This window comes from Apteryx mantelli, chromosome 1 (assembly GCF_036417845.1).
Source record: "Apteryx mantelli isolate bAptMan1 chromosome 1, bAptMan1.hap1, whole genome shotgun sequence".
Taxonomy (NCBI): domain Eukaryota; kingdom Metazoa; phylum Chordata; class Aves; order Apterygiformes; family Apterygidae; genus Apteryx; species Apteryx mantelli.
The window spans coordinates 187,983,053-188,010,453 of NC_089978.1; the positions used below are offsets into that span (position 1 = coordinate 187,983,053).

The 27,401-nt window shown below is 41.1% G+C and overlaps 1 protein-coding gene across 1 annotated transcript in view; it reads left to right on the plus strand.

The window, feature by feature from the left end:
* SLC38A1 (solute carrier family 38 member 1) overlaps nucleotides 1-26,940 on the plus strand; it is a 43,402-nt gene extending 16,462 nt beyond the window's left edge. The window contains exons 5-17 of the mRNA XM_013947810.2: nucleotides 5,712-5,785; nucleotides 7,452-7,544; nucleotides 7,873-7,954; nucleotides 9,174-9,256; nucleotides 10,166-10,224; nucleotides 10,357-10,482; nucleotides 12,657-12,736; nucleotides 14,634-14,734; nucleotides 17,938-18,056; nucleotides 18,582-18,723; nucleotides 18,829-18,926; nucleotides 20,054-20,241; nucleotides 23,927-26,940. Coding sequence (XP_013803264.1) covers nucleotides 5,712-5,785; nucleotides 7,452-7,544; nucleotides 7,873-7,954; nucleotides 9,174-9,256; nucleotides 10,166-10,224; nucleotides 10,357-10,482; nucleotides 12,657-12,736; nucleotides 14,634-14,734; nucleotides 17,938-18,056; nucleotides 18,582-18,723; nucleotides 18,829-18,926; nucleotides 20,054-20,155 — 1,159 coding nt within the window. The 3' untranslated portion in view covers nucleotides 20,156-20,241; nucleotides 23,927-26,940. The remainder of the gene's footprint in view (nucleotides 1-5,711; nucleotides 5,786-7,451; nucleotides 7,545-7,872; nucleotides 7,955-9,173; nucleotides 9,257-10,165; nucleotides 10,225-10,356; nucleotides 10,483-12,656; nucleotides 12,737-14,633; nucleotides 14,735-17,937; nucleotides 18,057-18,581; nucleotides 18,724-18,828; nucleotides 18,927-20,053; nucleotides 20,242-23,926) is intronic.
* The last annotated feature ends 461 nt before the right edge of the window (nucleotides 26,941-27,401 follow it).

Here is a 27,401-nt window from a genome sequence, read left to right on the forward strand (position 1 = left end):
TGTGTTTAAAGAACATGTGCACTGCAAGCAAGTGGGGTGATTTATAGTCCATTTAAAACGTGAAGTGCTTTTTTACTCTGCTGTAACCAACCTGTATGAATAGCTTGGATTTCAGAGTACTGATGGATAGGTCAGTTGTTTAGTTATTTAAAGATGGACTCAAGTATAGCGATCAAGTTTTAAAATGTTAGTTACAAGTTTCAGACTTTTTTTTTTTTTTCAAAATTGTGAAAGAAAAGCCACTAGTTGTAGTTCTAGAGCAAATTAAGTCCATGTTACTTACTACTGACTTAGCCTAGTCAGGATTTTACCCGTGGTCTACACATATATTAGAAACAGCAAATTTATTCAGTAGTGATAGTTACAGTGTGATAGTACCTGCTTCTTATTTGTGTTATAGGAGCTCTAGAGCTTTCATCATGCATGGTACAAAAACTACCTTTTTTTATCAAGAGAAAAGAGTATTTATACTCGTTTGTATGTTACATATTATATTTTCATCTCACTCCCACAGTTTCTTCAGTTTGTTATGTGAAAGTCCTTAGAAGCCAACATAAATATAGCCAAGATTTTAGTGTGAAAAAGGATTTGAGGTAGAGTACTCAACTCCACAAAAAAAAGGCATTTTGTAAAGAAGAATTTTATAGTTTAAAAATGAAACGATGCCAAGGAATGACTAAGATGCAGAATACTGTGTTATTTTGGACTGCAGTATGAGACATTTCATTGTGAAAAGAGATTGTTAAGAAATCAGTTGGGAGTTGTGCACAGATTCCAGTAATACATGTTCATTGAGGGAAGAAATATAATAACTTACAATATTTGAGAACTGTTCAGCATTTACAGATAATTCTGAAGAGGTGTCATTTCTTGAATGACAAATCTAAAAAGTCTAGGACTTTGTTGTTTGTTAGATTTTTGGGAAATATTTAATGGAAGCTCTGTATATTACAGCGTGGACAGCCAAAACAGTATGTAGAGCCGGGGTTTTGTGCCAGGGTAGCAACATCCATGCTGCTACTATGTAATTCACTGTGTTTGGGTAAAATCTGGGAATAATCCAAGAATTAATCCACCTACATTAAGAATGTACAGTCTCATAATTGTGTTGTAACTAAGCTAGGCTATAAAGTAGATGGGTTCTAATTTAGAGAGCCCAATTTTAATTTAATCTTTCTTATAAAGAGGGAATGAATTTATTTCATTTTTGCTGGGTATTTTTTTGACAGTAGTCTAACCTGTAAGTGACACTCCACCTGTGTTCTAATAAGCAGACCTCTGAGAGCACAGTCTGGTGTTTGCAAAAACTGCTGTAACCAAAAAAAAAAATTACTTCTGCTCAGCTTTGTTATTACCTCTTCTGAAATGAGATAATAGTGTCTCAGCTAAGAAGAAAGAATTTTTGCATGTGCTTCACAAAAGGTCATCATACTGCACCCACAATTTCTCCTTACTGCTTTAGTTTCATATAAATAATCCCATCCTCTTCTCTTTCTTTCAGCAAATGCACAGATTTTCATGGGAATTTCAGTGAAATGTGTTTGCTTTAAAGGATGTGAAAGGGCAGGGGGGTTTTAAGTGAAGTAGATCAAACCAGTGATTCTGAACACCAGAAAACTTCTAAACGTCTCTGATAGTGACTGGGCTTCTCCTGGTGCAAGTAGTGTGTATGTAACTCTGTACCAGCAAATTTTACCAAAAACTACCAAAGCTGAATGTTTTATAGAGATGTTATACAGTAAATAACAGCATTATGCTCTACAGAGTTGACTGTGTGGATTTAAGAGTGGATAACTGGTTTCATTAGCTTTATAATGCCTTTAGAGCTGTTGGCCTTGAGCTAGATCAGCCTACTGAGATCAAAAGTAAGGAAGCTGGCAGGAACAGCTGACCAGGCTAGCAGGGATTTCATCTTTGTAGCCTAGAGATGCAGGATCTTTGCGTGTGGTGTCTGTAGTTATGTCTGAAAACTGAACTGCTTTAAATATTCTTTTATCATGCAATAGTGTCAGAATTAAATCTAGTCCATCAGGATTATTACATTTTTCCCACACTTTGATTCAGTGCATTTTTCCAATAATGTATAGTTCTGCTGTCTCTATCACAAGGTCGATCTTAGAACCATTTCTGTATTACAAGTGATTAGAGTCCTAGCAATAATTTCATTGCTTTTTGCACGTGAGAAAGCACTTACATTCATTGCCGTTAAGTTACAGAATTCTGGAGTGTTTCAAGGCTGCTTTGTCCAGGTAGTCTGTCTGCCAGTATTGGCATACACCATCTTCAGAAAGTAGAAAATAGAGGTGGAAAAATTAAAGGAGCATTTTAAGCACTAACAAAGCAGATGCAGCTTGATTTCCACTCTCACAACTTTAGAACTGCTGCAGTCTGAAGTGTACACTACCATGGCTGTGGATCAGTTCAGATCCTATATTCTTGGCACAGGACATGCAAAATAACCATGACAATGAATATATATTCTCACATACTGTTTGTATAACTTAGTGCCATACTGAAGTGTCACACTTCCCAGGCAAACAGCTGAGGTAGGAACTCAGAAAATTTTAACCCTAATATTGTTAATAACTACAGCCTAGGCCAAAGAAAAGCATCCTTTCCTCTGTGCAAAAGGGGAGAAAACCTTGCTGCAGAAAGGTGGCACGGAAGGCTCAGAAGGCTACAAGGTGGCTACCAAGCCACCTGCAGGTGAGAGGAGCACTTCCCCAGCTAAGCTCCCTCTTCCTGTGGTGCCACTCTGGAGCCCCAGGACCGTGTTGGATCGCACTGCAGAGGCATAGGGGCTGACTAAATGCAAGGTGCCTTTGACCTGCATTTAGTCTAGCACTGCACATGATGCAGTGCTAGACTAAAGCACCACTCCAGCAAAGGGCTACTAAGATGATTAAGGGACTGGAGCATCTCTCATATGAGAAAAGGTTGAGAGAGCTGGGACCATTCAGGCTGGAGGAGAGAAGACTGAGGGGGATCTTATCAACGTGAATAAGTATCTGAAGGGAGGGTGTCAAGAGGATGGGGCCAGACTCTTTTCAGTGGTGCCCAGCGACAGGACGTGAGGCAACGGGCACAAACTGAAACACAGACACTTCCATCTGAACATGAGGAAAAACTTCTTTACTGTGAGGGTGACAGAGCACTGGCACAGGTTGCCCAGAGAGGCTGTGGAGTCTCCATCCTTGGAGATAGTCAAAAGCCACCTAGACGAGGTCCTGGACAGCTTGCTGTAGGTGACCCTGCTTGAGCAGGGGGGTTGGACTAGACCGTTCTGTGATTCTGTGATGATCTAAAAAGCTCTGCTGAGACACAGGGCTTGTTAGATAAGGTACAGTATGAGATTACAGCCAGCTGCATGTGATTTTGGATATCCCTGCCCTGCCCTGCACGTTGGTGGCACGCGCCAGGAGGTCGCACAGGGGGATACTGCAGCCATGCGAGGCCACTCTGCCATGCTCTGCCATAGGCCGTTCCTCACGGGCCCAGCGCTGTCTTGTGCAGTAAGGCAGGTGACTGCACGAGCTCCGCAGGTCTTCTGGTCACAAAGCCTGGGACGCCACAGCGGGCTGGGGATGGTACGTATTTCAGCTCACTTGGTAAGGTGGCAGCTGTGAGCAAGCAGCACTGGTGCTGCAGGAACAGTTTGTTCTTCCTAGTGCTATATCAGTCCTGTGCCCTAAATTGTTTATTCTGAATTTGTGGGGGGAGGCAAATTTTACCTGTGCTGGTTTCTTATGTAGCTGCCAGCACTTCTTTAAAAGTGGGCAAACTAGAAAGGGGAGTGCTCTTGAGACTCCAGGCCAAGCTCCCCTGCTTCTGTTTTGAATTTGTGCAGAGTGAGCAGCGTGGACATTTTCAGTCCATTCCAAGGGGTGGTTCTGGTGTGAATATCCTTGTCCATACCACAGTCCTAACACAAACAAGTTTTTCATACAGTGTTAATGAAAATGCCAAGCGTCTCTGTAAGCATCCTATGGGGAGGTAAGGACAACAGATCAAATAAATACCTGGCTGCTTGGAAGTGTTATTTTTACCACTGCAAAGACTCCATGAGCTCAGTGCCTGAAAAACAGGAGCTTTTGATATTAAAATAGGCTTGGGGCCGGGAGTGACTCAGTCAGAGAGGCGAGCAGCGGTGGCTGTGAGCACCGAGCCCCACGCTGCAGACACAGGCGCAGTGGGTCTGCGGGGAACACGGGCAGGAGCGGGCTCAGCCTAGCCTTGAAGAACGGAGCAGAGTGAGCTCATCCCATACAGTCTCCTTTCCCTTCTCCACCTCCCCGAGCAGCAAGTAGTAGACAGAACCACCCTTTGGGCTGTGCAAAGTGCAGCATTATTGTCAACCATCATTCTCTGCTGTCAGAAGAGTAATTCCTTATATCCCCTCTTTATGTCTTCCCTGCTCCTTTGGCCCCAAGAAACCTTTGGGTCATTACTTGGTCCTAAAAAAAGGGAGTGGATAGCTTCTTATCCTGTTCTTTCTGTGTATTACTATGAAAAAGACCTGTTGCTGCCTATCTATGGTAGCAGTTTGTTTTCTGTTAAATGTTAGGTTTGTTTTGCTTGGTGTCCTGAGGGCAGTTGTCATAATAAAGGGAGGAATTGCCAGCAGATTGTCTGAGCGCTCTTCACACACATCATGAAAACATCATCAGGTCTTTGTGTGTCAGGGTGTTGGAGCGAAAGGCACGCATGGTGCTTGGCTTGAAGTCGTAGAGCAATGAGCAAATGTGTTTTTATGCACTTAGCCCCTAGCGCTGACTAATTATTATATGTGCCAGCAAGTTCCCTACAAACAGTTTGGTCATTGCTTCCTGTAATTCTTCTGTGTATAAAGTCAAATTATGGATCACAGCAGAGCGGAGGGTGACACCAGTTAGGGAGCACCAGTCCGTGCCTGGACAGGATATGAGCCTTTGGCTTCTGCTTTTGCTGCTGAGAGAAACTGGTGTTGGCAGGTCTTGGGGCAGGGCGAGAGGGGAGGTACAGGCTCCATCGCTGTTGTGCTCAGGGGCCACAACTCTGGGGGTCACTCGGCGTGAGGATAGGGCCAATAACATTGCCAGGATAAAAGCTGGAGAGACCATATCTTTTTCATCCAGCCAAACTGCGTTAGCCATGTCGGCTAGAGGAGTCCCGTTTGCACGCGGAGAGCAGGGCGACTCTGGGCAGCGTGCTAGCCTCCCTCCTCTCCCATCCTTGACAGGCCCTGGGAAGCACGTAAAAAGCCGTTCCTGTACCCCTTTGGCCGCATATGGAACGTGATGTGGGAAAAGATGCTTCCCTTTGGCTTGGAAGTCCTTAAATGGCTGACTTTCCTTTGAAATTTTTTACTCGGCTTCCAGAAAAAAGCTTTAGACTGGGTGGTGAGGAACATACACAGCTCATCCTCACTCTGATTAAATCTTAGCTCTTATGTAACAGGACATCTTAAAAGTCACCAATAGGGTGCACACACGAGTCCTACAAAGCAAGTTGTACTTGGTCGAATCCTTGTGCGTAACAGGGCTTTATATGTCCAGTGTAATGTACTGAAACTGTAAACAGCATGTAAATCACATTTATTTTTAGGGCTCTCTGCATTGTTGGAGGAGTATAAAAATTGTTTCAGCGTCAATAAGAATCTGACCTGATGTGTAAAGCATTGCAATGTTACACTTTAGCTCTTATAGTAAGCTTTATTTTTCATTCTTTTGTAGGCTGCTTTTGGTTTCAGTGACGTTGTTGTCTATTTATTCAATTTATCTCCTGTTGGTGTGTTCAAAGGAAACAGGTAATTTAAGGCGTTATTATACTATTTCAGTACAATTGTAAAGAAAAAGAGGTGAAAAGTAGTCAGAATAAGGCCAAGGGCTTTGTGAAGGATAAGTTTCTGTCACTTTGCTGACATAACAGAAAGACCTAACACTTTGGGGGTCAGAAGCTCAGAATTAAAAAGAATTCATGCCATGGCAATGGGGAGCAGCATCTAACCATCACTATAAAGAGAAAACGTATGAAAAAGAGTGAATTCTGCTGTAGTGAAATTCCACTTTCAGAGAGATAAAAGGAACATCTCAAATAGTTTCTCTGCATTACAAAACCAATTTCAACTGAATTATAGTGAATCTTTGTTTACAGTGCTTACTTAGAAATGCATTTTGTCATTAATTGGTAGTGGTGAAATTCCTGGTAGCCTTGATGGTGTAGTAGGAGGTTTCCTAGAGGAAAGTAAAAGGGAACAGTTCCTCCACAGAGAGAAGTATATCTCTAGGCAAAATATATTTCTAAACACGGAAATTAGAGGTTATCCACAGAATGTTAAGTGATTTCGTATTCTGAAGTCCAACAGTCTCTTTCCTTAGGGAATAATCTCCGAAGCCAGATTTTGAAAATTATCTGTGCATAAGAACATTGTCATATTTAAATATTTAATTTGGACATACACGAGTTACTGTTTTAGTGTGTATAATGACAGCAACTGCCCGTTTCAATTAGGTGCATGCCTAATTGTGCACACGTTGGTGCTCTGTTAATTCTCAAAATCTAAGCCCTGGTTTCTATGCTGCTGGAGATGGCATTACATTTAATGTAGCTTAATTAAGCTCAAACTTACTGTTTATACAAGTTTCAAAGAAGAAATGTCAGCTATAAGGAAGTGTAGGGAAATCCAAACAATGAGATCAATTTTTAAAACAGTCTGTTGAATGTAACATCTGCAATATTTCTCTTTCTGTTCTTGTGTATCTCACCATCTTCACAATGTTCAATCTTTTTTCTCAGCCTGAACCACAGCTGATGGAAAAACATTTAACAGAAACACAGTGTAATTAATAGAGGAGCCTCTCGAGCTTGACAAATTTTAAAAATGAAGTTTTAGTCATAGTTTACACCTTTCCCTGCTTTTACCAAAAACATAGCACATTGAGAATTCAGAAGTTAATGCTTCATCATTAAAAATTGTAAATCAACACGTAAACCAGTGGCTGCCTTCATTTAGACTGTTTAGTTAAACCAAGCAAAATTACAGCATTTACTGTGTCTTTCTAGCTTGGCTGCCAATGTTGAACTGTGGATCCTGCAGTGCTGAATTTTGTCTGGAGAGAAGGCTTTCTACCTCACTGTCCTTGAGGGTGCAAACCTAATATGCCAAAATGGGAATACCAGGACTTTAAATGTCACAAGGGGTATAGATGGATTCATTAAAGAGGTGTAATAGCCTCCTTAAGAGCTTCAGTTTCCAAAGTGATTGGTAGCTAAATATAACATTTAGAGAGGTGAAGAAAACATTCTCATATAAGTTTGAGCCCTGCTAGTTACAAGAGAAAGCTCTATTTCTTTGCAAAGAGAAGATATAATTGCACAGATGAATGGTTAGCTGAAAAGGAATCACTGTTTTTTTGATTCAACAGCTTTTGTTGATATATTAATTATCCATCTCCCCATTTCTTTTAACACAGGCTGCATGGTGTATGAAAAGCTTGGTGAGCAGGTCTTTGGTACTCCAGGAAAAATGATTGTTTTTGGATCTACATCTCTTCAGAATGTTGGAGGTAAAGGAGATGAGGTGTATGGAAAAAAAAAGGCAAAACCCAGGGACATCTTAATAGTGGATTCGTTATGGTTACCAGCCAGTCAGGTTCCTCATTCTCTCGGTGGTGTCTTAGGATCTTCAAGCTCCTTCATATGGCTCTAGCTGCTATTTTGTATTCAGTCTTTTAAAAATGATGTATTACTGAATGATCAGTAGTTTACAGTCAGTTAGAGTTCTGTGTCTTCTGTCATCACAAGTTGACATGGGGAAAGGTTCAGGATGCTTTTCTCTGTGTATTCCACAAAATATCTTGTCCATTTTCTAAAGTGACTTTCTTCTTCCTCCAGCAATGTTGAGCTATCTCTTCATAGTCAAAAATGAGTTGCCTTCTGCCATAAAGTTTCTGATGGGAGAAGAAGAATCCTTTTCGTAAGTTTAGTTCATTTTGGTGATTTGAGTTTAGATTTTAACTTTGTGTAGATAAGGTTACGCATATGTTAATAAAAGCTCTTAAGTATTGGATGTTCTCTCTGCTTGTCCACAGGAGATTTTCACAGGAATATCTCAGTGGGTTAATAGAAAATAAGACAACCTTTGGAAGGAAAGAAGGAAGGAAGGGAAATGAAAGTTCAAGTCATTAGTAGTCACTGCCTGTGAACACCAGATTTTGCTTTAGAATTAGGATTTATAAAAATTCTTATCATAGGATCCAATCTTGTACAGTGCTAGGTAACACTTGAAGATACTGAACATATTCAGCACCCATTGGGAATAACACGAGTTTAAGATATTAAATATTTCCCTACCTTCTTAGCATCTCACAGGATTTTGCCCCTGAAGCACAGTTCACAGTATAAAATTCTTCAATGCTAATACATGACAACAGCAGAATATTATACTTAGATTTCTGCCACTTATCACTCCTTGACATTTACCAGCTTCTTTAACAGAGCAGTGGTATTTCTTTGTAGTATTAAATGTCCTTTGCACTGGGTTATATCATGTGTTGTCATGCAACAGAAAAAAATAGAAATCCCATTCCTCAGGTTTTCGTATTAAATTGGACAGGGCAGTGAAAATGCATCAACAGAACAGTCACTAGTGCTGTCCATTTTCCCCTTTCCTGCTTTCCAGCAGGACGAGGTTGCTAGAAGATGCAGCCTGTGGCTGGGTATGCATGCCAGCCCACAGCAGCCTGATTTGCAGCTCAGGCACATGCCCGGGCGGTTCAGCAAACAGATTGCAATGGGCCCCCCGTGCCACACTGTGCTGTGGGTCTGGCCCTTTGCATGATCATTTCTTGTCCTGGCAGGATGGCTTATATCAGGTTGCGGTAGATATTGCTCCACACCGCAGCCCCAGCCACTGATCTCAGTCACAGGGTAATATTTTGTCTAGTGTCTATGAAAATCTGCTGTATCTGAGTCAAAACTGTGATGTGTTTTGCAAACTGGATACTAAATGACTTCAGTACTCTACAAAGATCAGACATGGCCCCAGTCTTTCCTTTTGTAGGAGCTTGTAGCATAAGAAAGCCAAAGATCATTCTGTTACTGTAGTGATTAAAGAGTGGCTGATTCAGCGTAAGGAAAACCAGAGAGTGTTTAAGGTGTGTTCATTTGTGGGTTTTTTTAAATGTTTTATCCAGGGCATGGTACGTGGATGGGCGGATTCTTGTTGTCACTGTGACGTTCGGTATAATCCTCCCTTTATGTCTCCTTAAGAACTTAGGTAAGACGCAAATGTCATTATGGGAATAAAATAAATGAGTCCAGACATCATGCCACTGACAGTTGTACTGACAACTCAAATATAATAAAAAAGTTTTTGCTCTCCTTGTAATCTAAGCAACTGCCTGGCCTAGGAATTAGCTGTGTTTCGAGCATCTTGAAAGAAGTAGGCCTAAATTGTCACAGTGGATGAACTCAGTATAAACGAGCTTCATCCATATGATTGTGGAAATTGATAAAAAAATTGTAGTTAAAAGGGTGGTTATTTCATAATGTAACTATATTCTGTGTGGAAACTGTAAGAATATGTTTACAAACTGCAGGATTGCAAAAACTAATTATTTTTCTATAAACATTAAAATTTTCAGTGGTCAGGTTAATTGGAGGTGTTAGACTTGTAAAGTTATATGTGTACAGAGGATGACATTTTGAGTTCACAGTGATGCTGGTAAGTACACAATATATTTTTTGAAAGCATATAACAAGTTTTGGCACTGAACTCATGTTGTGATCTTTCATTTGAGAAACTAACCCATAGTAACTTCACATTTCTGAGTAGCAGGGATTTCAGTTCACGTTCCAATGGCAGTTTCCCATTTTCTGGTTTGTTTCAGTTATCACAGCTCCTTTCAAAAGTAAAATTAGTCTAGCTGCCATAAATGACCCTTAGAAAGATTAGAAAATAATACATAAGTCAAACCAATCAGAACAAAGCTCTGATGTGTTTGAAAGCCAGGAGCCTTGTGAAGCAAAAAGTTCCCAAATCAACAAGAGAAGATTTTTTGCTGCCCAGATGCTTGTGATACATGTTAAATAAATTTAAACTTTTCATAAAGTAATAAAGAGAAGAAGAAAAAACATGTGCATAGTAAAATAGTTACGGATTAGCTTTCTTTTGAATTTCTTTCAGGGTATCTTGGCTATACCAGTGGATTTTCATTAAGCTGCATGGTATTTTTCCTCATAGTGGTAAGTTCAGCTTGCTCTGTTGGCTGGATTAGAGTTGCTTCATAGAATATTCAGAATTTCTCAGGCATTTGAATTTTAATTAGCTTTTTATTATTACTTTTAGCAATTAGCTGTTTTCTGCTCTTCTTCTAGGTTATATACAAGAAGTTTCAAATTTCCTGTTACGAATTGGGACTAAATGCAACATCTCCTATCCTATCAAATAGCTCAGAACATGAGCATATGTGTAAGCCAAAGTATGTTATCTTTAATTCCAAGGTATGTTTCTTTTTATGATACTTACTTTTAATACACATAATATATGCACTCACACTCCATGTTTTTAATCAATCAAAAGTACCATGTAGGGCCTGATTCTGTCATCTTTGCACACGTGCTCTGAAAGCGAATGCAGAAATAGTCTCTTTCCCCAGTTTTATGCAGATGCCATGCTGAATTTAATTCCTTGCAGTCTTACTCTGCCTCTCTGTTCCCCAGGAAGCGGAGACAGGGTGAGCTGCCTTGGTGGTAGATGGGCTAAGATTGCAAGTCTTAGCTGCCAGCGGACAACAAATGCTTTCTTTGGAGGAGTTTCCTTTCTGCTGCTTCTTATTATATATGCTGCAACTGAGCCTTTAGGCTGTAGTTGAGCAGCAACCGAAAGCTGTTTTTCGCATCCAAAGCCCGGAAGTAGTCCCTCTGTCCTTCTGCACACAAACCACTTCTTTGTGACAGAGTATGTGTTTCTCTAGCCATGTGGTGGACTGGATTGGGGAAAAGATACAGTTGAAAGCTAATCCAGCAAAAATTTGGTTGCTTTTCAGCTGGTTGCTTTCCTCGATCACTGCACAGCTGCAGAAAAAGTTATGCCGTCACAGGGAAGAAGGCACAAGAGAGCAAGCGACTGTAGTTGTGGAAGCAGTAGGATTGCTTCTTTCAGCTGTGCCGGTTTGAAGTGTTCATTAAGCTGTGTCCTTATCTAGTAGGGCAGGGTCCTTGGGGTATTGCAGCTGGCATTCTTAGACAATGCACATGAACAGTATATGTGTGCAAAAATCGTATTTTTTGTACCAGCTTTCAGTTCAAGAAACTGAAACTAATCTGAGTACACCTTTTTTTTAAGTTGGGGGGAGCCACCAGCCCAAGAGACTGAGAGTTAGTCAACTTGGTGTGTGCAATATTAGCTTAGGTGTAGATATATCTTAGATAATTAACTTTGAAGGGAAATCTTGTTCTCCTAAAGCAAATATTAGTATTTACTTCAGAGTCAATAGATGCACCTCAGAAGGCTCAGTCCATCTGAATTAGGCACGCTGGATCTGAACTCTAGAGATTTACCCTTGGGGCCAACTGTTTGCCCATCATTTTAGCAGCTTTGGTGTGTGGCAGGACAGCCAGTTCCCCTGTTGAGGAATGGCATGCTGGGAGACAAGGCAGCACAGGCCTGGGTGAGGAAGGGCCGCTGGAGTAGTTTGTAGTAGTAGTTTTTTTTAGAAAAACCAGTCTGTTTTCTGAGTCTTACAGGACTTGGGTGTACCCTGTAAAGCAATCCCAGAACTGCTGCTGCAGAAATGGGATTCCTGTGACCAAGGCAAGGAAATCTCAGAGTACTGGGGAAAGCCGCACACAAGGATTGACTCATTTTATCCTCACAAAAGGGCCTGTTTTTCATATGATCTCAGCTCCTACCAGTTTCTGGGGAAGAATGGAAGTGTTTGAGCACTGAGATCACTTGTAAAGTTTGGCTGTATGCTGACAGCTGAAACCCACTGGATTTTTGGTTGAGAAGTGGGTGAGGTTCCCCTCAGAGGCCTTCTGCGCTTAATAGTGACGTAACGGTCTCTCTCTTTCCCCAAGGACTGAGCATGCTCCCTCCACAGTCCTCCTAGCCCTTTTGTTGGCCTGGGAAATGAAGGGACTGAGTGTGGTACCTTGAATTATCCATTTATTTGTAAGTTCTACATTCCTCTTCTCTTTTCTTACAGTCTGGATATGGGCTTCACCTTCAGGACTTCAGCATTAGCACCGCTGGTGCAAACCCCACTCCGTACCAAGGCAGAGTAGTGTAGTGGTGATCCAACATATGTCCCCTTTTACAAGTGACTGTGTTTTAGGAGCAAAGGCAGTAACTGGGCAGGGAAACCCATTCCAGGGAACAAAACCAGTAGCCACATGTCATCCACTACTGTGCTCTGAGGACAAAGTCAGAAATGTGTTTGCATGACCAGTGTGAAGATTTGTCCTCCCATTAAAAGAGCACTGTTCTCCATGTTGTGTTAAATACATGCTAATTGACAGGTCTTCTGCCTTCCCTGAATAGGGCTCTCAATGTTCATTTGAAGAGTCCTGAAAGTTGGGAGCTGAGGTAGTTGAAAAACACTGATCATTTCTTTATGCCACTGGGGGAAATATGTATTCTTCTTAACTTTTTTCCTGAAATTCTCTTTGAACAGACTGTGTATGCTTTGCCCACCATTGCTTTTGCATTTGTGTGCCATCCATCCGTCCTTCCAATCTACAGTGAACTTAAAGAGTAAGCCTTTTTCTTTTTTCAGTTAATTGCTTTGAACTGTTTTGCATGGAAAATGTTAGTGCAGAGGTGCTCTGAGTCATTCATGCCATTCAGAGGAGATGTGCTTCAATAAAACCAAACAAGCCAAGGAGCATGGCTGTAAGCTAGGAAATCTGTATTCCCAGATGTGCTGTTGGGGTGGTGGGAGTGGTTGAGGATAATGCAACATTTGGGGAGTTTTCTCTGGAAGTACGCAGCAGTTTGGGGGAGCCAAGTGGTGCAGATCATTATTTTGCATAGGAGAAGCATGTATTTCAGCTACTGGCGTCTGTTCCAGTGTAACTAAAAGTCTGTTGCAATACCGGAAAAATTATTCTTAGCCTTGCCTGTACTAAAACATCTTTACCAGTACAGCTGTCTTGGTGAAACCTCTAAGAGACATGGTTTCTACCAGCAAAGGGCTTCTTTAGTCAGTCCAACTGTATCTGTGCTGGGACTTTGGCCAGATGGACATATTGATCGGTGCTATGACATTTTCAGGCTTCCAATAAAAACAGCTCTGGTGGGAAAAAAAAAGTTTGACCAGTTCTTTGTCTATAAAGAGTGAGTTTTAAAGGCTGTTAGGGACAGGCTGCGTTGCTGCAAAAGGAGACGATACCTCATGATGTGCCTATCAGAAGTAACTTTTCTTGTGTAAGAAAAAGGCCATACATAGGGTGTCCTTTCCAAGGGCGTGAGGATGCCGCACGCAGTACCAATGCCTGCTTGCAGTGGGCAGGCCTGTCAAGAGTTGCTCACTGAGCGTGGGAATTGCACGTGACGGTCCCTTCGGTGACCCAGCCCACCTGCTTTCCAGGTCAGCTTTCATTTGCTGAATGCTTCTCTTTAAATTTGGGCAGCAACAGCTGCTCCGAGATGCCGCTCTGAGCATCTCTGCCTGTTGCCTTCCTAAGAGCATTGCAGTCACAGATGTACAGGCTCCTGAACAGCCCCTGAGGAAGGCTGTAGAGACTTAGGGCTACAAGTGAGAGCGGTGGTACAGCCTGCTGCACAGCCAGCCTTGCGGGCGCTCCTCGGGGCGCCTCTGAGTCATGCCCATGGTCAGGAGACTCGTTGGGGGGGGGGGGGAGGAGGGCTCTCCACGTGGGTCTTGCTCCCAGGGCTGGCTTTGGTTTCGTAGTGCGGGAACGCCGCAGCGGGGCTGGAGCCAGCCCCACTGCGGGGTCACGGGCAGCAACCAACGGCCCCCGCAGGGCTGAGATGGGGCCGGGCCGGGTGGGGGGAGCCCCGGGGAGGAGGCAGCGCAGTGAGGACTGGGGTTGCCCCTGGGGTGCAGGTGACTTCGGTTTCAGGTGCCTCCAGTGGGTTCTTAGGTGTCTATTTAGGGCGTCGCTGTGTGCATTTAAAAGGCTAACTTTAGGTACCATACTATGAATATTTCAGAAAAAAAAATCTAAAAATGAAATGTTCATACTTGACCCATTTTATAATAGTCTACAGTGGTCTGTATACTTTCCTTATTTTCTACCCACAGGAATACAAATGTTTTTCTGCAAACATTCAGAATATTTTTTTTTCTGTGTATACTTTTACTCTTCCTTTATTTTGGCCTTTTAATTCCTGAAGTGTTTACAGGCTGTCCTGTCCACTCTGCTTCATCCTTCACTCGGTTTAAAAGGGTATGGCTAGGGAGACAGCACAGGATTGTCACAGTGCTGCTTCCCTCAAGCCCTGAATAAGGTCCATTTTGCCAGTCTTTCTCTTCCTTGTGCAACTGTCAAAGAATTCCTGTTTTAAATGCAAATACAGTCATAAGTCTCTCCAGAGTTAATCAGTATGTTTGTGCAAAGACTTAATACATTTTTTAAACAGTTGTCCAAATACAATCCAACCATTTTGTTTTTTCTTCTTTCTCTAGCCGTTCACAGAAAAAAATGCAGTTGGTTTCAAATATCTCATTTTTTGCCATGTTTGTGATGTACTTTATGACTGCCATATTTGGCTATTTGACTTTCTATGGTAAGTAAACAGCTTTGCTGATCAAAGTAGAAAGGGAATATATGTGAAATGTTCACTTACACTGAAATACTTTTTCGAATAATTTTCCTTAACATTTTCATATTGAAGGTACAAATCCTTTTCTCTCTTCCCTCTGTGGATGAAAAGTGCAAGTAAAAGTATTATTTACAAAAGGCATATTCAAAATGTGAGGAAGGGATTTGTTTAAAGGAATTGGGGATTAGCTGGGTCCTATTAAGTTTTCTGTTCCAGGGCCATTACCTGAATTTTGTGCACATTGGTTATAACTTATATGTGACTGATTCTACATATCTGTATAAAATGAGACTGATCTGAGAATAGGTCCTGGGAAATGGGTATCAAATCAGCCATCATAGCTCTTTGATTTTCTTACTGTCACTGTCAACATAGAGAAAAAGGACCAAATGTTTTCCCTGTGTCTCTAGAGTTGATCCCTTTGGCTCCTGATTAAATAAATTGGTAAGGCAGCTAGGGAAGTGTAGAGCATTGTCCCAGCTCAGCAGCCAAAGGATGGTTATTTCAGTGTCTGAGACTTAAACCACGTCTCTTTTCATAAATATCAGTTCACTTAAAAAAGCAAACAAATTATATTGTATCCCTGTCAAATAAAGTGGGATAAAATACAACTCTTGCCCAGGAAGCTACTCCCATTTCCCAGTATAATGGAAATCTTGAAATGTAGTATGATTGTTCATGGTGGACCATTAAGGGCATACAAGACAGATTACAAAACTGACCCTTGTCTTTTACCTCAGAGTCACCCAAAGGTCATCAGTCTTATTCACTGTATGCAAAGTAATTTTTTAGTTACAATCTCCACATTCATGATATCATTCATCGACAGCCACGTATTTCAAGAGAGAATAAACACATGTGAAATTTGGCATTTTTTTGAAGATGTACCTGTCTTATAATTTGTTTTCTAAAGATATTCTGATTATGAGGCCTTGTGTCTGCATGCATTAAAATAATTTGAGATCATCTATTCTAATTTTCCCAATAAAACTGCTGGAAGTGAGAGTATATATACTACAAGTGACAAGAGCAACAGCTGTTCTTATCCAACACCTGGGCTGCTGCTATCTCATACATCTTTATAGAAATGCATCAAGCATATTAAAATTAAAGGTCCAATTAATAGCCCCAGGGAGCAAGTGGGTGTAAATCAGTATGAACCCATTCCCTTTGGCAGGGAGGAGATTCTGTTGTGATTGCCCCAGGGATCTGAGGAAACAGATCCATAAAGCTCACCTCCGGGAATCTCCCGTGCCCCTCGGGGGCGAGGGGCTGGAGTCCATGGAGGTAGGGGCTGCTGCTTTCTAGTTCTCCCAAGAGGGAACAATGGAGTCATTTCCTAGTATGTCTTGTGTCCCTCTCCCCAGGTCAGATATTCATGCTCCTGAATACTGGGAGCATGTGGATGGAAGCTGGACACCTTCATATGGCTCCGCTGGGCTTGTAGAAACATTAACAGCTGCAGAATCAGTGTCCTGAGAGACAGCAAAAAAGAAACTAGGGGAAAAATAGAATTCCTCCATTTTTATCCTTCTTACCCTTGAGACTGACAAGATCTTACCTTTCATATGTACACTTACAGTTTTCTAAGCCTCTCCTCTGCCCTTACCTGGATAAGAACAGCATTTTTATTTTGGCCATTTCTTTTTTACACCAACGCTACTTGTCTGTTTGTTATGTTCTCAAAAGTGTTACAGTTATAACTCTATTTGTATTGCAGATTTACAGAAAAGAGGTGTTTTTTTTCCCCTAAAAGGTCGCTGTGGTTGGGCTCTGCGGTATATCTAGCTGACAGGAAAACAGACCTTCAACTATAAGCCCTGCCTTTCACTTCCTACCTGGCTGCAGTCCGTGAGCGGTAGCGAAGCTGCAGCCTGTGCTCCGCAGGAGCAGAGTAAGCTCTGTGTCACGGAAGCTTTGTATGTGCTCGGCTTGAAAAATCCCACTCCTAATCTGCAGGGAGGTGGGAAAGCATTTTCTTTCTCCTGGTGGGAATTCAACACTGTTGACACGTGATCTCTCCCTGGAAGGATTTCCTGTGGGGAATGCAAGCGTTTTGCTGCAGAACAGTTCTCTCTGCCTTCAGAAGTACACAAGAATTTACCACATGTCAAAGATTTTAAACTGCATATGCCCACCAAGTTCCCTTTAAGGACTTCGGTTTCAGAGCTATTACATTTTACTATCAGCTTTCTAAGATTAGAAGACAAAAACAAAACATGAGCTTTTCTAAAAAGTGGCAGTGAGTGTGCTTTTGTGGTAAGGTGCACAGCTGCTTCCTTAGGTTATTGTTACTAGATATTTTAAAGATGCAAGGCAAATGCGTAGGTCTCGCAGCAACTTGTTTTTCCTGTCGGTTAGTGCACACAGACCAACTCTGCAGTATTTATCACAGCTTAAAGGAAACATTTTTGCAGGAGGTCTTGTTAAAATATTGTCAGTGGCCTCCACATTAGGCACCCACAGTTATTTGTCTTGGCTGCATTCAGAATGGGAGTGCATGCGGGGCAGCTGGCCAGCGTGGGGCCGAGCTAAAAGCACTGCTGAGGAGGGATGACAGGCCCAAGAGAAAAACACAGAAGGGCATCCCTCAGAGGAGCTGCAGAAGGATTTGAGTACAAATGTCAAAATGTCCTGCTGAGAGTTGACCTAAGATACGCTTTGTTCTTATTTAAGAACAGAGGCACTGCTTTTTGCTGGAAGTTTGTTGCTGTTTATTTTAATTTAGCTGAGCCTTGTCATTTGTTATAAATTCAGCCATTGCAGTGCATGTGGTTATTTTTATGTCATTTGAAACTTTAAAAAAAAAAACCACTTTAGAAGCCAATTAGAAAACCCCAAATGGAAATAGCTTCTTTTCACTTTACTTATTTTTTATATATGTAAGCAAATCTTGATGTATGTCTCATTTTTGTCTTTCCTGTAGTGAAAATTACCTTAAACTTAGACATGTGCTTTCTTGAATCAGGCCTCCAAAGGATTAATCTGGGATAATGGGATCATTAGGATTTGGTTCAAAATGCTGTTTTAACTCAAGAATATTTCATTCCATACTCTTTTGTCTGCAGATAAATCACTTGTTGTTCAAGAAGGCCATTGTTAAGCAATGGTTTCTGTGAATTAATTGCCTATTTGCCAGAACACTTACCTTATTGTCTTTTCCATAGACAATGTGCAGTCAGATCTGCTTCACAAGTACCAGAGTAAACATGACATCCTTATCCTGACAGTGCGGTTAGCTGTAATTGTTGCAGTGATACTCACAGTGCCAGTGCTGTTTTTCACTGTAAGTAATAATCTCTACACAATTTGGAAAAAGGTAATGTCTGTACACTGCATTTTTTCAAAACACAGTTCAGCAGTTTCTGAATCAGTGATGTTGCTGCTAGAGAAAGAACTTGAGCTTGTATGAGTCTTTTCCAACACCACACTCCCACTAACTTCTGGAAAAGTTCTCCCTGCCAGAAATAAACCAATCGCATTTGGTCTTAAATCTGTTTTAAATTGAATCCTCAGGAATTGATTTTACTAGGAGCAGGCTCAGAGGTGAAGTTCATTTTTAAGTGTAGAAGAACCACAAAAGGCATGATAAAGAGAAATAGCCTACTTCAGACCCATGTACACATACAGTTTTGAAATATCAAACTAATTGCAAGGATTATTTCAAGGGGCATTACACAAAAGACCCCAGAATTTCTGTTAATTCTATGGGGAGCTTGTTGTCACATGAAGAATGAGTAAAAGAAAACATGAGAAGCTTTGAATTGGCTTTTAGACTATTCCTGACAGAGAACTCTCTCTCTTCTTGCAGGTGCGTTCATCACTATTTGAGCTGGCTAGAAAAACAAAATTTGACCTATGCCGTCATGTTTTAGTTACTTTTGTTCTTTTGGTTATCATCAACCTGTTAGTCATTTTCATCCCAACCATGAAGGATATTTTCGGAGTTGTAGGTACGATATCCTGGTTTTGTACTACTAAAAAGATGTTGCTAATTAGCAACATAAGAATTAGCTGTTGTTGGCAACTAACAAAACTCATTTATTTCAATTTTGCAGGGGTTACCTCTGCCAATATGCTGATTTTCATTCTTCCTTCATCATTGTATTTAAAAATTACACATCAGGATGGAGCAAAATTGACTCAGAGGATTTGGGTAGGTGTTTATTTCCAATCAATGCAATGCTTTTATTTTGTCATTCCTTAAAATGTACTGGTATTGAAAACAGATCTGATTTGGCTATCTGAACATATTTGTGAACTTCTTTTTGTTACTTTCCCTTCTTGCTTCAGTCAGTTGTCTTCCTCGCTTGTCCTTTTTCTTCACCTATCTTGTGAGCCTTCCAGTGTTGGGTCCCTACCACGCAGAACACCTTGTGTTCCCTGGATTCTCCTCTGCTAAGAGACTCTGCCCCGCTGGGGAGCTCCAGCTTTGCAAACAGCAGTAGCTGGAGGCAGGGTACTCTTCCAGCACTGTTTGGCAGCTCTTTCAGCCAGACAAGCATTCTCCATTTCAGTGTATGGAGCGTTCTGTTTGCAGTGTTTCTTGCTATGTTTTACAGGAGCTGAGTCAACTTTAGGGTGCTTCTGTCAGAAGAAGCCAGCTGAAATGTTAGCCCTTGAACATGTGTGAGCGTATGGGACAGAGCCTTGAAAAGATTTTCCATGAGGCCAAGAAAAAGTTTCAGCTGAAAAGGCACAGCACTCATGTATATTCCCACTCTAGAATTTAGCAAATACTGTGTTGTATCAGAGAGAGCTTTTGCCAGTTTTCCATTTTGAGATGATTTATTGTAAATTCCATATAGCTTCTGTGGACAGCTGGGAGCGCTATGAGCATTCTGCAGTCAGTCCTTTCTGCCCTGAACAGACAGGCAGGAAGCCCATGTTTCGCTTTGAGCTCCATCCACAGACTCCAGGACGGAAGGGCTGAACTTATTCATAGACACAAACCCAATGGGAAAAGCCACTTCCATGTGGCTTTGAAAGGGCCAGGGCTGATGGGTCCTAAAACCAGACTCACTTGATCCTCTTTAGCAATGATCAGCATTTAATAAGTGAATTGGAAGTAGAAAAAATTGGTTTTGGTGTTAAGCAAGTAATTATTAATGACACTAATATGTTCAATTATCTATGGGTCTTACCTTTACCAAAGCGCTATCCCATTTTCACTGATAACCTTGGTACTTCACCTTGTAAATCTCCTTAAGAAGAAAAGTTACCATATTTCAATTAATTGTCTTTCTTTTTTTATTCATTAATTTTCCTTCCTTTTTGTTCCAGGCTTCTCTTTTCTTGGCACTGGGGATAATGTTTTCCCTAGTGAGCATTCCTTTGGTCATCTATGACTGGGTACAATCAGGAGGCAGTACCGAAGGCCACTAAAGCTAACCTCATTATGAAAAGGAGACATCCCTGTTTGCTACACACCAAAATCGCAACCATCCATTCTGTTATCTATTCCATCTTTTGTGAGTTTACTCAAATCAAATCCAAATAATGATTATCCAGTACTGAAAATACTGTTATGGATGTATTTTCTTGCAGAAAACAGACCCATTTTTCCAACAGACATATCACTCTGTCCCATGATACTGAGTTATCAGATCAGCATTAAGTCTGTGTTAATTGTCTGTGAGACTATATAGAGCGTTGCTCATAGAAATTCATCATAATTAATTTGTTTTTCCTCTTCCACCCATGAATTGCATTGTTCCATTATTATTCTTAGCCCTTAAACCGTAAGCTCTGCTCCTTTAGAGCAAGCTGTATTTGTCCTTATCAGTCCAAACTGGAGTAACTGTTCCAAATGTTGTCAGTTCACACCCTTCCACTTGCCTTTTAACCAAAATTCTATTCTTAAATTGTATGCATTTGGTTTGTTTGTTTGTTTGTGTTGTTGCTGTTTTGTACACCATTTGCCTCACTGAGTAAGTGTAGCATTCTGGATATGAATATGAAAAGCACCATGAGAGCGTAAATTAGCAATGTATAAATGTAGGTCCTAAATATGGTGCTTCTCTTTAAAACATTGTGATGGAATAGCCAGCCATATGGCTTGGCTGTTTTGTCGCTTTGGGAATGGACGTGTGTGTGTGCACACGCACGTGCGTGCGTATGTATGTGGCGTGTGTTTGTGTGGGTGTGTTTTTATGAAGGGGTGCAAGGAGCAGGAGAAGGAAGATCATCACCAGCTACCATTTCCCTGGTACATTTCAGTTTGAAACTGACCAGAAATAGACTTGATGCAAAGCAATGAGTACTTGAGAGTGAAGAGAAGCAGATATTCTGAGATTTCCATAGGAAGTCTGCATTTTCTTCAGAATTAAACTGTCTACTAATGCCCCACTCTTTTCAGGAAAAAATGGCAAGCTCCAGTTTTTCAAAACCTGCAGATTTAATCATACTTTATGCCTTTTCCATTCTGGCATTCATTTGTACATACCCAAGACTGACCTTGTACAGACCAGCTCCTCTCCTATGTCCTATCCTCCTCCCATTGAAGTCAGCAGGATTTTTGACAGCAGTGAGAGCAGGATTTGACTCACCCTGCTGAACTACTGGATTGCTAACGGAAAATAAAAACTTTAACACTTCTTTAAACAAATGTAAACACTTTTTATATTTAAAATGTTTCATTTACATTTCTCATCCCTTAATTCTTCATAACAATTAAAGAAAAGACATTAAATTACTACTAGCAGAAACACCGTAACTTGCATCTGTTGTCCACAAAATAAGCATTTGCCTAATGCCTTATAGCTGGTGTAGAGAACTACTTATAGAGATTCAAATGCTAAGCAGGTGATTGTTAACCATCTTAAGCAGACAACTTCTATTAGCGCACTGCCAGCTGCATAAATGTGTTCACTTTGCATCATTTACTGTGTGAGTTAAAAAGTGTCTGAGTTTTACTCTCAAAGTATGAACCAGGCTCCTGTTGAAAGAACTAATGGCTAAAGAGAGCCCTGGTTCACATTCAAGGGCTAAGTAATGCCCTTTCTGTGTTCAAGATGTATCTGGCAGTATGCAATGACTCTCTTGTTCCCAGTAGCTGATTCATTTTTGACTCCCATTGTAACCATGGAAGGAGACTGTCATTAGAAGTGCTGTCTGTGGGTATTATATGTCATTGCAGCTTGTTCTTTTTAAGGTTAGGGATGGAGAATTCAAGATCTTGGGATTTCTCCGAGCTATTGAATTGCCTCAGTTTCCATTGCATTATCCTACATTTCTTGAAGTCACTGAGAGTTGAGAGCACAGGGCACCTCTCAGGACCTTTAAAGTTTGTTTCTAAGAGTAACATCCAGAGAGGTTAGTTTGAGGCCTTAGCTGGAATTTAGTTAGAACAGGTTAGTTAGAAAGTTCACGCTGCAAAAAATAAGTCTATTAAACTTAAGCTGCTAGATCTGCATCTCAGTCTAGACAATAAGGTACTTAGCTCCTGCCAATACTCCTCTGTGATCCAGAAAAAAGAGCAGCCTTATCCAGATATGTGCCTAAAACATGCACACATATGTAGTGGCAGTGCTGAATCCAGCACAAATACCTGGAGTCCGAGTTCTTTTGATTCAAAAACAAAGCCAGGGAGAAAGCCACATTTCTGAATAATAACCTAGCTAGGACAGTGCTCCTCCTGGGAATAAGAGAGAGTGGTGGGTTTTATGTCCACCTCAGCCTGCAGAGAGGCAAACTCTCATTTCAACAATATGTCATACAAACTAGCAAATTGGACAAGGAACTAACAAAATGAGTAATGGGCACAGGTGTATGCTTCCTCCTAAATTTTACCTTGCACAGTTACTGGCTTTAAAAGGAAGAAGAAAAATGGACCCTTGTCTATAAGGAAGATCAAAACTAGAAGTCTGTTCCCTTTTTACAAAATGACCTTTTGGACTACAGAGTCAGGTTCTCTTTAGTCTTTTTTCCTTCTGATCCATTAAACTTCCATTCCTTGCTGCACAGGGTCCCAGCAAAGTCACAAGTGTGACATTCTTCCCCCGAGGTGTTCTTAGTCTAGCATTTAAAATACTAACCACTGAGTTACGTGGGACCCTGAGGCTGAGGCAGGCTGAGAATCCATCAGCTTGTGCTTTCCAGCAGCTGGTCTCACACCCTTGTCAGCAATGGCATACATAGGTCACCAGTTTTCTCTGCACCTTCTCTGTATGTGACTGATCCCGGCTTAGGCAGGCCCTTATTCACAGGAATGAAGTCCATACCATAGCCTACAATTCCAGGCATTAGTCAAACTCCAGAGGGAAGAACCCGTGCTTGGAATCTCCTTTCAGCTAGTTCTGGGCATCTTCCCAACTCAGTTGGGTGTAAGTTTGTGGCTCCCCATTCACAGGCACCCAGCTCTCCCTGTTAGCTATAGAAGGAGCCTAGCATCTAACTCTGTTCTCTGAATCAGCTTGCTGGGGTCACATTTTAGGTTTTGAGGTGCCTCTCTGGATTTCATCCCCGAAAAACTAACTTAGACCTGAGAATACTGTATAGGTTATCCTCAAAATGCTCCAGGGCTCTCCTGGTTTCTTTCCCCCTTTATCTTTCTTCTGCTATTAATTTATGATCAGTGCAACTCTGTGCATCAGGGGGTTGTGAGGAGGGAGATCCTGGGAGCAACTTTCAAATACCCAGATAGGAACTATAGGTCTGATCTGCTGTGCAGGCTCCCAGCAAGGTCACAAGTGTGACATTCCCTCCTCCAGAAAAAAAAGTATTCTGTAGTCTAGCATTTAAAATACTGAGGTTTTGGCATTGAGTTTTGGCATTCAGGCTACTTTGACTTGAAGGGCTGTTGGATGACTGGTTGCTCCTTGCATTTTCCTAATCTCCTCCATCACTATCCCTCTCTCTCCTTCTGCCTTCTCCTTTTTCTCAGTTTATTTGTATACTGAAGTTTTCCTGAATAAATAGAGAGAAGAATGAGCTGGGTGTATGCACAGAGTGAAATTACCCAAGGTACTGGACCATCAAAGCATATCTTAGATACTGAAAAATAGATGCCCAAAATATTGAGTCTTTAAATAGGCTTTGTTTGCTTAGATTGATTTACTGACATCATATTTATAGATATTTATGGAAAGGAATCATGTGTTTATTGATGTCTGTGGTAATGAACGTGAAATAACGTGCTTTTTGTTTTCTCATCAGGTTTATACATTCTTAACAGAATGCAATAGACCCTGCTGTAACTGTCAACATCAGTGATGGATGACAATATTTGTATGAGGTTATCTGTAAAATGTACTGCTGTTATTCAGTTCATTTGGAATAGTGAACTTGTAGCCAACGACGTACGAGTCCCACATTTTAGCTAGGATTTTAAGAGCACAGTGAAATGCTGTAGGAGTTTCTCTGTTGTAAAATTAATAGGATCCAGAGTACCGTATCTACTTAGTAGGTGGTAGCATGCTTTCTTTTCATAGAGAGTTTATCACTATTGTGAGCACTGCAAATTTCATAGACTGGATGCAAAACCGCTCCTAATAACTACAACAAAATACTTTAAAGTTATTGTTTGCATAATGGCAACAATTGAGTGATTAGGGACAAGGAAGGTCTATTTAGAAGCAGGGACTCCTAGTAAGATCGTAGGAGTTAATCCTGTGCATACAAGCTGGCCTTGCTGCCTCTCCTAGCCCACAGCACATTGCAAAGAAAATACTCATGAGCTTAAACCACCCTTATGGTTGCAGAATACAGCTATCCTTCTCTGTCCGGTGGTAAACATGCCTAATAAAGAAAATACAATAAATTGTTATTTGGGAATAATATCCAGGGAGTAGTGATCTCTCTGGGTGATACTTGCTTCTGGTCAGAGGGCCAATGCCAAATCTGTGCACCGGCTCAGACCTTTTGTAGAGCCAACATGGAGCCCAAGGAGTGCCCAGCCCTACTGCAGGCCTAATGCAGAAAGGCCAGTCTCATTCTGTGAGGTCAAGGATACCTGTCTGCTCCCAAGGGCTGCTTTCCTGAGCTACTTACAAATCCATAGCTTGTGCCCTTCTTGGATAGGTCAAACATGTAAATGCAGGCTGGATAATGTATGGAGATTCTATGGGTTTTGTCTGTGTGTCTGCCTTACAATACATAAGCACCATAGCTATTTCTGCTATAGTGCATTAATAATAACTTACAGTAATAATTAATGGTATCTCTAGCTCATCTTTAAATCAATATGTTTCTTTGCTTGAACCTTACATTAAGGCTAAAGAGCATCTTGGTCAAAACAAAACTCTTTCCATGTGGTGTTGTCCCACCTCCAGTCCTACAGTCCCACCCCTGGTGTCTTTAGGAGAAAGACACGGCAGAATGTATTCAGTTCCATCAGCAATTCCAAGAAATGGCTTGAACACCTGACACCACAGTGCTCTCTTAAAAAATTCCCAAGAGCACTTGGCATCAGGAAAATCTTTATTTCCTATAACCTACACAAAGAATGTTTTATTTGTATCTAATGTAAGGATTTCTGTAACAAACTGTGAAAAAGATAATGGATTAATAAAAAGTACCGGGCTGGAAAGGTCTAGAGTTCACAAATTGTACACATGCCTATGTTTCTGAAGACAAATCTATGCAGTTGTGTTGTATTGTAGGAAATTTCATTTTTATGTATATATATATATTGTAAATAAATAGGATGCTGTATATTTTTGCAGTTCTTTATCCCCTATGATATAGAAGTGTTGAAATAGTCTCTGCATATTAAGAATAATTTTAATAGAAATACAAATACTTTAGCTTCTGACTTAGCAAAATGTATATCCTTTCCTTTCTCCCAAGAGTTCAGAAGTTAAATTCTCAACTTGACGTTATAATTACATTGCTAAATGTAACAAATAAAACAAAAATAAAAGGTCCAATGAAATTGCTAGAATTAATTCCAGTGCATGTCTCCCTGTTTTCTCAATAGCAAATTTTCCAGTCTTGCTGCTGGGTAAAATCTCTCCCTATGTAAAGGGCCTGTTTAGTACCCAGATACCTCTTACTTCCTCAGCAGAGTTCACATGGCATTAATGTGCAGAAGAGGCCTTGTGCAGAAACTGGAGCAAACTGCAGCCAGCAGTTTGACCCAGCACTATGCCATGTTGATATTTCAGGCATGTATACCAATACTTTCCACAGAAGGCAACTAGTACAAATAGAAGTCAGACCAGGACTTCTGCATTTCCATTTCAGCCACAAGACGTGGCTGTAGTTCAGAAAAAAGTACTCTCAGCCAGGTGTGGGCAATAAACAGAACGGTTCATGCTGTTTATAGCCTGCTCCCCACAGCTCCCTTTCTGCAGAGTCCGGTGGCTGCTCTCCATCTCAGACCCAGGCATGCTGCTATCTTGTGGCCAAAACGCGAGCACCTCCCAGTTGAGAGAGTGCCCCTGCCCAGCTTGCACCTCCCGTTGTATAGGGGTACTCCTAGGCTATGATGGGGGTGCCAGTGTTTTGGTCCTGGGATACATGCATGTCCAGGGGCAGAGATGATGGAAGGGGGACGGTTGCCTGTGTCCTGAGAGTGCCTCTATGAGAGCCCAGCCTCCACTGTCAGATGAAGTGCTGCTATAGGCAAGTGCTACGTAAATATCTCACTTGTAAGACACGGAAATGTGATTTTCAGAACTGATGAAAAATGGAGGTTGAGGATCGCATCTAAAAATAAATGTATTTTTTCCATGTTTACTTTATAGTCTTGGATGAAAGTGAAACTTGAAGTAACGTTTGTTTTCACCATGAGCACAAAATTGAGGGAAAACTTATACGCAGTCACTTTTACAGAGCTTTTCAAACTAATACAAATGTACATTTTGTTTGCAGTGTTATAGCCAACAAAATATAAACTGTAAAGGTATTTTTCCACAAGACTTGAACTTTAACTTGTTTATATAAGCCTGTTTTTAAGAGTCCCAAGGTATGTTAAGGCTCACCCAGATCCAGTATGAACAATACTGTTTGAATGATTTACACTTGATATGAGCTCATCTCTAGTAGAATGTTCAAGTGAGTCATTGTAATATTTTGCTCCTGCTAACATCACCATACTTTGTGCTGTTCATATTCAAATAAACAATGCAGTTTTTCAGTTTTTGTGTGTAAATAAAAAATGTATTAAGTTCTATAATCTCTGTTACCTCTATAGTTTTTAAACATTAAAATATTGTGATCTAGAGTAATGTCAGGGGCGTACTGATTTCTTTCAAAGGAATGAACATATATATATCCATTATAATCTCTTAAATAGGATGTGCTCCCAGCTCTTGGTCATGCGAGTAGTCTCACTGAACTCAAGGCATGCAGCTCTGCAAAGCTAATACATTAGACTGTGCAATATAGAGAGAAAAGTATCAATACAAAGCTATGAAACATTTACATAAAATTTCCGATATAGTTTTAAAGGGACCTGAAGCCAGGGGTGTAGAGTCACCACAGGTTGGGGTGGCTGAGGATGACACTGTTGCTCAAGCCCAGCGCTTTGTCCTATCTGTTTCCTGAAGACTGTCCAAGAGTTCCTCCGTCTGCTTCCAGGCAAAGGCAGATGGTTTAGCTTCAAGAGCCACTGTATTTGGGGTTGAGCTCAGATGCCAAACTACTGCCTGGAGTGGATAAACCCCTGTTGCACTTCTTTGGCTGCTGA